A 12,380-nucleotide genomic window follows, 5' to 3' on the forward strand; every position below is an offset into this window, starting at 1 on the left:
ATATTAAGCAGCATCCATAAAAATTATTCATACCCCCCTTTTCTCCCCTTCGAATAATTACAACTAATTAGATGTTAGCGGCTTGCAAAAAATAAATATCTACCAGCCAGATTCTGATAACCTCAGTCAGGGCATGAAGCCCTGGTCTTACATGAGAAGAGTTAAGCAGCAAACATAACGGAAGACTGAAAAGTGCTTGCCTTACCAACACATTCGCCATCCTTAAATTCATAGCCTGGCTGACAGCTGAGTTCTTGGAGACACGTAAATGATCCAACTGTGTTAATACAGTGTTCTCCTCGCTTACAGGTGTGCGCTTCTGTGACACATTCATTAATATCTACAAGAAGAAGCAGTTAGAGCATTCAGAATACACCAAGAAAGCTGCCTTTTCCTGCTCTCTTTAGGAAAGGCTCATTTAAAAAATTTTCTTCCAAAAGCAAGTTTACATAGCACTGTGCTTCAGTATTTTGACTGAGGACATTTTATGTTAGGGTTTCCTGTTGCTGTAGAGCAGCTCAAGAAAATTATAGGTAGCTTTTTTATTTCCCTTTTGAATTCACAATGAGTGATGTGTTCATCAAGGACAGGGGTCTCAAACTCAAATGACCCCGAGGGCCGCATGAGGACTAGTGCATTGGCCCGAGGGCCGCATCACTGACACGCCCCCTTGCTGCCCCTGGCCCCACCCCCAATCCACCCCTTCCATGAGGCCCCGCCCCTGCCCTGTCTCTTCTCCACCTCCTCCCCTAAGCGCGCGCAGTTTTAATAAATATATACACTCAGTAATGCACCTCACTCAAAGGACAAAACACGCACTTAGATTTACTGCCTAAGGCTCTGGGAGGGAGTTTGGGTGGGGGAGGGGGTCTGGATGCAGGCTCTGTGCTCGATGCAGGCTCCAGGCTGCGGCAGGGGGTGGGGGTGCAGGCTTTGGGACAGAGTTTGGGGATAGGAGGGAGTGCAGGGGTGAGGGCTGTGGGGCTGAGGGCGAGGGGTTCATGATGCGAGGGGGCTCAGGGCTAGGGAAGAGGGTTGGGCTGTGGGGTGAGGGCTGTGGATGAGGGGTTCATGATGCGAGGGGGCTCAGGGCTAGGGAAGAGGGTTGGGCTGTGGGGTGAGGGCTGTGGATGAGGGGTTCATGATGCGAGGGGGCTCAGGGCTAGGGAAGAGGTTTGGAGTGTGGGGTGAGGGCTGTGGATGAGGGGTTCATGATGTGGGGGCGCTCAGGGCTGGGGCAGAGGATTAGGGTGCGGGGGGATGAGGGGTTCATGATGTGGGGGCGCTCAGGGCTGGGGCAGAGGATTAGGGTGCGGGGGATGAGGGGTTCATGATGTGGGGGCGCTCAGGGCTGGGGCAGAGGATTAGGGTGCGGGGGGATGAGGGCTCTGGCTGGGGCTGAGGATTAGGGTGCAGGGGGATGAGGGGTTCATGATGTGGGGGTGCTCAGGGCTGGGGCTGAGGATTAGGGTGCGGGGGGAATGAGGGCTCTGGCTGGGGCTGAGGGTTTGGGGTTGGAGAGGCTCAGGGTAAGGGAAGCCTGCCTTGCCAGTACTGGCGGAGGGCAGGCACTAGGACCCTGCACCCTAATCCTCTGCCCCAGCCAGAGCCCTCATCCCCCCACACCCTAATCCTCTGCCCCAGCCCTGAGCGCCCCCACATCATGAACCCCTCATCCCCCCGCACCCTAATCCTCTGCCCCAGCCCTGAGCGCTTCCCTTCCCCCCCCAGCCCGGCCCCAGCGGGTCCCGCTTCCCTTCCCCCAGCCCGGGCCAGGCGGGTCCCGCTTCCCTTCCCCCGGCCCGGGCCCGGCGGGTCCCGCTTCCCCCCCCCCCCTTAGCCGAGCGCGTCTCCGGCGGTCCCACTCAGAGCCGCGTGGTGAGGGGGCGGGGCTGGGAGCTCCACGCCGAGCGCAGCGCTCAGCCCAGAGCTCCCAGCCCCGCCCCCTCCCCACGCGGCTCGGATCGGGGCGGGGCTCAGGCGCTCGGACGGAGACTCGGCGCTCTATGCGCCGAGGCTCCAGGAGAGGGGCGGAGGCGGGAGCCTCCGCTTTTCTCTTGGGGGCCCCTGCGGAGCTCCCCTGGGGAGCTCCGCGGGCCGCAGGGAAGAGCTCCGCGGGCCGCATGCGGCCCACGGGCCGCATGTTTGAGACCCCTGATCAAGGACATGGGGTGGACAGAACTGATTAGATACCAAAGCCAGTAGAGGTTAGATAAAGAACTTCACATTTAATGGCTTGAAACCCCTGTCTAACAGAACAAGAAAGGGATTCAGACTTCCTGCTCATTAAAGGCTTTTCAAAGCTCAGGTTATCAATCCTACCAGGGGCGGCTCTAGGATTTTCGCCGCCCCAAGCAGGGCAGCGCGCCACGGGGGGCGCTCTAGCGGTCGCCAGTCCCGCGGCTCCGGTGGACCTCCTGCAGACGTGCCTGTGGAGGGTCCGCTGGCCCCGCGGCTCCGGTGGAGCTCCCTGCCTGCGGGAGCTCCACCGGAGCCGCGGGACCAGCGGCCCCTCCACAGGCATGCCTGCGGGAGGTCCGCCCGAGCCGCCTGCCACCCTCCCGCTGGGACGCCGCCCCAAGCGGGCGCTTGGCGCGCTGGGGTCTGGAGCCGGCCCTGAATCCTACTGCTTTATGCCAATTATACCACAGCTGCATGCATGTAGCAGGGACTGTGTTTTGAGGTTATTCACATTGCTAATGGAGTAACATTGAATAGGGGATCCCCCGCCTACTGAAGTTGAACACTTTTTATAAACAAGAATCTTGTGAAAATATGGGGCAGGGAAGAGGAAAATCCAAAAGGCTGAAATAAAGCTTTTAAATTTTAATGTCAAGTGATCAGCCTTCATGAGGAGGAAGTATAAAACAGGAAAATGTCATGCTTTCACTTAAATGTTGGATCATTTCAAATTAAAAAGGTACCTATTTTGGAAAGAAAAATGCAACCTCCGAACAGATACATTTTGACATATTTTTAATGGAAATCTATTCAGACTGAAAAACGTGCATTTTGATTTCTGAATATGTTAAAAGTGAAAATTGGAAATTTCATGAAGAAAAGACATTCCTAAGTAACAAAATGGAATGGAAAGACAAAGGAAGAAAATCTTCATGCAAAATTCCCCCCAAGATGTTAAACTTTCACACAGTTCTAGTTAAAACTATGAAGTTAATTAAAAGCTGCACGAAACAGGAATATGAACACATCAGCTACAGTCAGTCACCACGCTTCTCTGCCCACAGCTATTTTCACAGCATGCAACAGAACTAGCGCTGTATTAATGAAGTCTCAAAAATTCAGGTGAAAGAGCCTGGTTCCCAGATATGTATAGCATGGGTCACACCACCATCTTGCAAAGCCCCAAAACCTGAGCAGATATTACAAAATTTATACAGCTGATTTTTCTGGTTGCAGCGGAAGAGGGCCACAGACAAAAATTTTAGACACCAATCTTGCGCACACTTGTTCATAACTTTACACTTGTGAACAGCCCCAGTGGAACTGTTCATGTGCATAAGGTTAGTCATGTGTAAGTTTGTGCAGGAGCAGGGCCTTAGTTTCACTGGAGTTTCTCTGTTTGTTTCTTATGTTTTTATTTGTTATTCTTCAAGTGCTTCATGCTGACTTTCCAAAGTGAGATCAGTCCCTAACAATGCATCTGCAGTTATGTACCATCAACTGGGCACCCTTTTGACAATCCTGCAAGCCCTCTGCATGCAGAATGTCCTCTGAGCTCAATGCAACTTCAGCATACAGTGGGATTGCAGGATTAGGCCCATCAAGCTTGCATGGTTTACAGAGTTATTTCCTGTGTGCACTTCATTGACAGGCTTCAGCATTTTCACAAAACTTCATTAAAAAAAAACCAAAACTGCTTGAATGGATTTGATGTGATTTTTAAATTTTAAACAACTATTCCCACGAACAGCCATTGATGGCATGTAACTTCTAGGGCCAAATCCAATCACTCTTTCCATTCAGTGGGCTCTGGATCTGGGCCCTTAACTTGCTACAGTTTCTCTGAGACAAAGAAAATGTTCTCTCATAAACACATTAGACGATATCATACTGTATCATGTGACTGTAGCTACTTCTGTACACATTGTTAAAGGACAAAAATGTCAGAGTAGCAGGTGGGCAATGTTTGAAACACTCCACACAGTTAGCGGGTGTCACTCCTCTGAGGAAAGGGTTCGGTGGGCTCTGCCAAAAAAAGTGTTCTGCAAAATATTATTTCCTCCTCCCCCATTTTTGTCCAAATTAATTTTTTTTTTAAATTCCTCAACCCTGGACCAGGGCTGCCCAGAGGATTCAGGGAGTCTGGGGTCTTCGGCGGCTGGGGCCCCCCACTGCTGAATTGCCACCGAAGACCCGGTATTTCAGCAGCGGGTCCCGGAGCGGAAGGACCCCCCGCCGCCGAATTACCGCTGAAGACCCGGAGCGGAAGAAGCTCCGGGGGCCTGGGCCCCGTGAGAGTTTTCCGGGGCCCCTGGAGTGAGTGAAGGACCCTGCTCCAGGGCCCCCGAAAAACTCTCGGGGGGCCCCCTGCGGGGCCCGGGGCAAATTGCCCCACTTGCCCACCCCTCGGGTGGCCCTGCCCTGGACAAACAAGTGGAGCTCGCTGGAATATTGTCAATTAAATGAAATTTTGTTGAAGCCAAAACATTTTGCAGAGACATTTTGGTTTTGATCAAGTCTTCATCAAAAGTTGTTTTGTTTGTTTTAAGAGAGATACTTATGCTCTACAGTCTGGTGGTTAGGTCCCTGGCTTGGGATGAAGGAAAGCCAGGGTAATCCCCGCTCAGCATGATCTGGCATAAAATACTCTGCTCTAAATCTGGCCAAGCAGGGTCTTGAACTGGATTTCCCACATCCCAAGCCAGACTGCTAACTACCAGGTTACAGAATGCCCACAACATTCAGAAAATTCTGTTTTTGCAAAGATGTTTACAATGTTGGGTTTTGTTCTGATGTAGAATAAAAAAAATTCAAAACCATGATAAAACAGAATTGTCATCCTCCACTCTGCTCAACAAACAAGGTCCTATCTGTTCATCTCACTTGCGTGGGAACGGAGAGGGATCAAGCCCCACATACTAACGGGAGTTACAGAAAAACAGCTGAGCTACGCTCCATGCAAATACAGAGGGGGAAAAGGGGTAGTGATGGGTAGTGTGTTTGTTGCTTCTGAATCCTGAGACCAATTTGCACAGGCCCAGAATGCTGGCACTACCTAGAGAAGCCTCAGAACTCCCCAGAATTCCCAAGTCATTCTGGCATTTTGGGCTTGTTGGCATAAGTATGTCCTGACCACGCACCTGCCCTGCTATTCCTGCAGACATGCCCTCTGGCACCAGGGCTAGCAAGAGAGCTGCTATGGTGGTTCTGTACCACCCAAAGATTCACTTTCCCTGGGGGAATCCTCCAGGGGACGATTAAGCCAGCTTTAACACTGGTTGCTGCTACCAGAATGATGCAAAACAGATGGAGTGGTCACAAGGATCTTGCCCAATATATTCTTTAGACCAGGCCAATCTCGCCTTCTTTATGGATTATCTATAAAATTAGGGGTGGCTGATAACCCTGCTCTCCTCAGTCCTCTGAGAACCACTCATCACCTCTGTAAGGTGCTTGACCTAGCACCAGAAAATCTGAGCCAGGTTTTCACTAATTAAATAAAATTAATTCCTGCTGTTGGACTAAATATTGACTCAGCTTAAGTCAGCAGCTGTCAGAAAAACAGGAGGAGGAAAAAAACCTCACAGCCACAAGAATAAGGGAGAAAGAGAGAGAGTTGCAAAGAAAGCGAGAAAAAGATTAGACCGATAGAGTTATTTATTTGCTCTTTCAGAGATCCACAGCATTGTTGAAATGTGTTTGTGGGCTAGGAACAGAGAAGTGGTTTGCATTGCCACCAATAACAATTCAGTATTCTTGTCATCAGTCAAAACACTCTTGAGTAAATTGAAGCTTTATGCAAAGTTGTGTGTGTAGCTAGTCTCACCATCCTTTACTGCAGGTCAGTAAAATCTGGAATAATGTGGTCATAGGACAAACACTTATTTTTTTCCCTGGAACTACTGTGTTTGTTTCTTGTGTCCCAGAAGCTGCATTAGCTGCAAAGTGATATTGGCAAAGACCTCGAGTAAAGAAATTATAATATGCATTCAAACAAGCTTCACAGAGGAGGTGTTTGCATGCTGTTTAAACAGCTGGTGACTCTTTCTGTTCCTGACTGACTTTCAGGAATTTTGGAAATCTGCTCTTGAAGGCACCTGGAATTTTAATCTGCTACAATTTGACTCACGGAAATTCAAGAGAAAATTTATTGGCTGTTCTATTGTAGCGTACAGATAGTCCCTCCCCTCCCTGATATACATATAGAGTGACCATGTGTCTCGATTTTATAGGGACAGTCCCAATTTTTGGATCTTTTTCTTATATAGGCTCCTATTACCCCCCCCACCCCCGTCCCAATTTTTCACATTTGCTGTCTGGTCACCCTATATACATACATATTGACATTAAAAAAATTTAAAACAATTATCAGACACAGTATTAAATATACGGTTCATTTGTCCCAAATAGTTCATGTTGGAACACAAAAGCAGTTAGCTTGCAAAGGATTCTTTAGGCAAACATGGCAGTAGCGGGAGGCTGAAATGGCAGCTCAACAAATTAGAAACCACAATATATTTGTGGCTTTTCTGTTGGACTAGAAAAGTTAGAAAAATATTAAATATGGCAAATGTTCTCCATGCATGCACAGTAAAGATGTGTGCAAGTCCAGGAAGCAGATATTCAATGTCTACCTATTCAAAGTTTCACTAGTCTCAAAACTTCCTTGTGTCTTTAACCATGGTACTTGTAGCTATCTGAACTGTAGCAGAGAAATACAGCACTTCATTATTTAGCCAGGGAACAAGGGAAGTTTTTTTGCTTCACAAATGAGTTTTTCCTTGGTGAAGCACAGAACAACATCTGCCTCCCAGTTCTGAGTTTTAACCCTAAAATATCCTTCCTTCCCAGTGATGTTGTTCTAATCATTTCATTATTTAATCTAAACTATTATTATATTTAGATAAATAAATGAGTATTTTTAAAAAAAATCCATATCTGAACATTTGAAAAGCCAGGATGGAAGTAGATTTGTTTGCATTCCTGTTCTGAACTTTGACATGGTTATTATTGGGGTCATTTTCCTGCCTGCTCCCTCCTGCTTCATGCCACATGATGCTCAGTAATAAAATGAGATCACCAAGCACTAGAGGAAAGGAAAACAGCAAGCTGTGATGCTGCAGGGTTGAACCTGATTCAGTACATGATGCTATAAACAAGATTACAGGGCAGTCAAGGAAGGGAAGAGAGAAGGAAAATAATGACATGTCTACAAGTGATATTATAGTCACAGGTGGCAGTGATTTTCAAATACATTTGTTGGTCTCTAAGGTGCCACAAGTACTCCTGTTCTTTTTGCGGATACAGACTAACACGGATGCTACTCTGAAACCAGTGATTTTCAAGTATCATTAGTGATTTCCAGAGCTTTAATTTTTGGATGCCTAACTCTAGACACCTTAAGAGGGTCTAATTTGCAGAGGCTGAGTGCACAACATTTCTGAAAATTAGGCCTCTGAGATGTCTCTAGTTTGGTATATGAAAATCAAGTCATTTTTTAAAATGTAGGCCATAGCCTTTTGTAAGCAAGTAAAACCCGAATAAATGACAGAACAGTGGTGAAAACTGATTATTGTCCCACTGAAGATTATAAACCAGGGATGTTAAAAGATGTTGAAGTATCTGTCTTTTATTCTTACAATATCGGTGGGAGATCTGTGGGTTAATCTGAGTATCAAAAATTCCATTGTTTCAGAATGCATTTTCTACAGAAGCTTTGTTGCCTGGATTTTCACACGTTTCATGAGATAAATTTATCAAGCTCTTGTGCCAAAGCCCCAAACCTAAAGCAGCAGAATTCACCCTGTCCAGAAAGGGCAAGACCATTGTATGCTATGTTAGTCCAATTTAACTGTCAACTGAATATCTGCTTTTCATAACTGCATGAACTTCTATGGCTTTCCAGCTGAATAATATGCATCCTGAGAATGTATTGTTAGGGGAAAAGTCAAATAGCACAAGAACACACAATGGTAAAAATCACTGAGTGAGTGGTACACATGTGTTTTTACTAACTCACATTGAAATGTCATATGCAAAGATGGCCAGAGAGCCTTTTAGCACAAATGGTTTAAATGCATTGCACAGCATGAAGAATTATGATGCTTCAGTGAATGGCTTACACCTATCATCTTACCAACACATTTTCTATGCATGTTGAGTATAAAGCCCTCTGCACAGATCACCCTGTGGTTGACACAGTAGAATGATCCCAATGTGTTCATACATAATTGGCTTCTGGAACAACTGTGAGCACCTGTAAGGCACTCATCCAGGTCTATATCAACATGTTGCAACCAAAAGGGAAAAATAGAATTCTATTAGCTTTGTTCCTGAAATGATACAATATTTCTTTCACATTGGAGCTATTTAAATACAGTGCGCTGGAGCTACCATGTTAGTATCATATTACAATTTAAGCAGAGCATTATGTTCAGTGCAAAGGATACAATTAAAATTCCAAATTTTACCATGGTTGCCTAGAGATAATCATCTCAACACTGACATTGGTGAAACAAGCTGATCTCCATCATGACTAGATTTAAATAAGGATTCATAGGGAATAATTTATCCCAGGATTTTAACCTCTTGTTTTTGTTCAGAATTTCTAGGGCTTCCTTGATTTAGGCTGAGTCAACTGATAATCAATAGCGTTCGAGAATCTATGTTTTTAAAATATTAACCCTGTGGATTGATTGGGAACAGTTCTCTGTGAGAGTTCAGAAAATGCTATCCGACCTTAGTTGGTTAGTTATGATTGATCAGATATTTATTATTGATTGATAAGGAAGGTAAGACAGGACATTGTGTCGCTTCCATGTGAATATTCAGATATGTAAATTTAAAATTCAGATTCTGTGAATAATCATGATTGGACTTTTGAAACTCACTGTTTGTAAATACCTAGGACAGATTATTCAGATGGTTTAAAGTCCAGGGAACTGTGCTGATTTATATAATCTGAAGATCTGGGCCATTTATGCCAGTGCAACTCAGATCATTCAAGTGTTCCAGTACAGCAAGCACAAAAAGACCAGTGACAATTCATTTAAAGATTCAGGTGAATATTCAGAGATTTCCCCCGCCCCACTATTTGCCTAGCACCAACCATGACAAAACCCATTTCACATATGCATTGTAGTTGTAGCTGTATTGGTCTCAGGACATCAGCGAGACAAGGTGGGTGAGGTAATATCTTTTATTGGACCAACCTCTGTTGGTGAGAGAGACAAGCTTTTGAATCACACAGAGCTCTTCTTCAGGTCTGGGGAAGGAATTCCTAGCATCACAGCAAAATGCAAGGTGGAATAGGTTGTTTAGCATAAGTAGTTGGTACATATTGTAAGGGACCAATCAAGGTAGAGTGATCCATTAACACCTCTTCATTGATAGGACAAAAAGAGGGTGGTAGTGGGTTACAGATTGTTTTAGTTGTTTGATGATACCCCATATGGGTTCCAGGGTGGGGTGGAGAGCATCTCCTGCTGACATAGCACTGTCCAGACTGGTGCTTTTGTCGGTGAAGCTTATGTTGGTCGGGGTGTGTTTTTTCACACCCGTGACCAACAAAAGTTTTATTGACAAAAGGGCTACTGTAGACAAAGCCTAAAAATCATGGACTAGACATAGACACTTGATTTATGGCTTATTACAACAACCTGTAATCCATTATCTCCCTCTTTTTGTCCTATGACTGCAGAGGTGTTAATGGGCCACTCTACTGCAAAAGTGTGTCTCTCTCACCAACAGAGGTTGGTCTAATGAAAGATATTACCTCACCCACCTTGTCTCTCTAAAACCCATTTCAGACATTTACATATGCCTCTTCTATTATATAACTCCCCACAGTGAAAATAACCCTTCCATACAAACTTGGCTTGAAGGATGGAGTTCATTCCTCCACCTGTAGAAAGAATGCAGATTTGCAGCAGAGCCTCTCTTGGCTTCCATGCTAGCTCACAGGCTGGAACGGTAGCCTCTGCCACTTCACAACTTCATTGCAGAATGTCAGGGCCACTGGATTTGTGCTGTTGTAGATCCCCTGGCCCAGGTCCCAACTGCTTTTGCTTGGAGGCACCCCCTCCAGTGTCATGCAAAGCGTGTACAGGCCCCACTCCTCCAACCTGAACAACTCCAATACAAGACTTAGGTAAAGCAAAAGGTGAATTTTACATTTAGTGAAAAAGGGATAGTAATAAGGTCTCATGTTTTACCAACAGGTATGGTCTGACCAATCTTAACTACTTTGCCATGTGCGCAGTCAAGGAATGCATCTTTAAACACCACAGAGGAAATGGCTAACCAGGCAATTTTTCAAATGACCTGACAGATGTTGTAAGTGATACGTCTGAAGTGCTCAAACACTTTTAGCATCCCTAGTGCGATCTGGTTTTAAGTACAGTAAAGTTAAGACTCTACTACTACCTGTAGTTAACAATATAAAAAATAATAGGCCCTTAGAGAAATGTCCATGAGGCCCCCAAGACTAATGGGACCCATATAATGTGTCTTTAGTTTATTATCTCAGTGGAAACACCTTAAACACCTACTCACCTTCACAGGAAATGCCATCAGCCATGAGAGCATATCCACTTAAACAAGAGCACACAGCATTTCCTTCCTCAATATTACAGATGTGCTTGCAGGGACCATTATCTAGACAAAGCAAAGTTTCAAACATTTTAAAATTCAACACAAAAGTCATTTAAAGAGCTTTATTCACCCAAGTATAATCCCAGGTATAAAATATGTAAATGAACAATCTCTTCTGGTAACCTTAATAACTACTTACCATCCTTCTATTATACTCAAATACACCTGTGTGGTTCCTACCTGTGTTACTTAAATTATCCTGCACTGCTCTTCTGCTTAAACTAACCTAAATAGCAAGTGTGTAATAACCTTGAAATTAGAGTCTAACCTCAGATTACCCCAGCACATTCCTCCTGACAATCCTCTAAACTCCCCAAGCTAATACAGGAGGTAACTTATGTATGGACGTGCACGGAAATGAAATCAGCTAAGGGAGCTTTGGAATTTCATTCCAGCCTTGTAAACATTCATAAACCATCTGTGTCTCCAGCTTGTCTGTCATACATACCTTTGCACTTATTTTGCTCTACTTGTGAAGTCTTAATAGTGGCAGGCTGAATATTAGAGGCTTCTGGAGCAATGGTGGCTTCCACTCCTAAGTCAGTGTTTTGGCCATCATCAATATCTGTGAACATGTACAAAAACAAATATTACACCACATCTCTCAAGTGCCAGAAGCAAAGATTACAAGTCAGATCTTTCATTCACTTATGCTACTTTCTATAATATATAAAGATACATTTTCAGATGACTCCATAACTTCTACTGCAAAATTTATGAAGGCGCTGAGTTGATATTTGTGATCTTAAAACATATTGTGTACAAGCAATTGTCCATGTAGCATACACACATGCAGAGGGTTGTATGCATAAATGGATATGCTCCAGAATTAGCAGGCAGAATTGCCTGCTGTAAATTTCTTCCACCAAGTTAAATTTTTCTTGTAGGTGTCAAAATCTAATTAAACACATAACAGTTTATGATTTAAGCCTTGGATTGTTGCCCTGCCACGAAGCCAATGTTCTTGTCTTAATTCCTAGGGTAAACTGCACGGTCAATATACGTGGTCTTCAAACATATGTCGTATATTCTACTAAAATGTAATTGAAAATAATACGTCCACTGTTGTAGGCACAGTATGCAAGAGAATAACATCTAAAACAGGCAAGTAGGAGTTTTGGTGACTAACATCTGTGACTAACATCTATCATTTCCCTTAAGTTTCTAAAAAACCTTTAAAGGAATTACAGCAGATCTAAACTAGTGCTCTGCTCCATTATATCAACAGGAGCAATCCAGTTTGTGTGTGTGTCATCTTTTTGTGTCTAAGCTGAACAAGGCTCAGTTCTGCCCTGAGATTTACAACTCCTGCTGGCTTCAGCAGAAATGGTACACACACATCTGAGCACACAATATAACCCACTGGGTGTATGGCAATGAGAGATGACTGACCAGGATTACTGCATGGGGATTTTCCATAAAAATCACAGGTATGAAAGGTGCAGAGGCATGAGGCAAGGGCAGGAAAACTTCATGTGGTATGTCCCAATTAGATTTCCCAGTGTCAGAAAATAAGGCAAGAGATACAGAGGTGTCTGATCCAGCTA

General features: G+C 44.7%; 1 protein-coding gene across 2 annotated transcripts in view; it reads right to left on the reverse strand.

Moving 5' to 3' along the window:
• FBLN2 (fibulin 2) overlaps positions 1–12,380 on the reverse strand; it is a 200,362-nt gene that overhangs the window by 27,399 nt on the left and 160,583 nt on the right. The window contains exons 7-10 of one of the 2 annotated variants that reach the window (XM_045025338.1): positions 11,282–11,398; positions 10,735–10,836; positions 8,318–8,458; positions 206–340 (exon numbers count right to left, since the gene is read on the reverse strand). In XM_045025338.1, coding sequence (XP_044881273.1) covers positions 206–340; positions 8,318–8,458; positions 10,735–10,836; positions 11,282–11,398 — 495 coding nt within the window. The remainder of the gene's footprint in view (positions 1–205; positions 341–8,317; positions 8,459–10,734; positions 10,837–11,281; positions 11,399–12,380) is intronic. The other variant, XM_045025339.1, reaches the window with a different exon arrangement.

The sequence above is a fragment of the Mauremys mutica genome, chromosome 7 (genome assembly GCF_020497125.1).
Source record: "Mauremys mutica isolate MM-2020 ecotype Southern chromosome 7, ASM2049712v1, whole genome shotgun sequence".
NCBI lineage: Eukaryota > Metazoa > Chordata > Testudines > Geoemydidae > Mauremys > Mauremys mutica.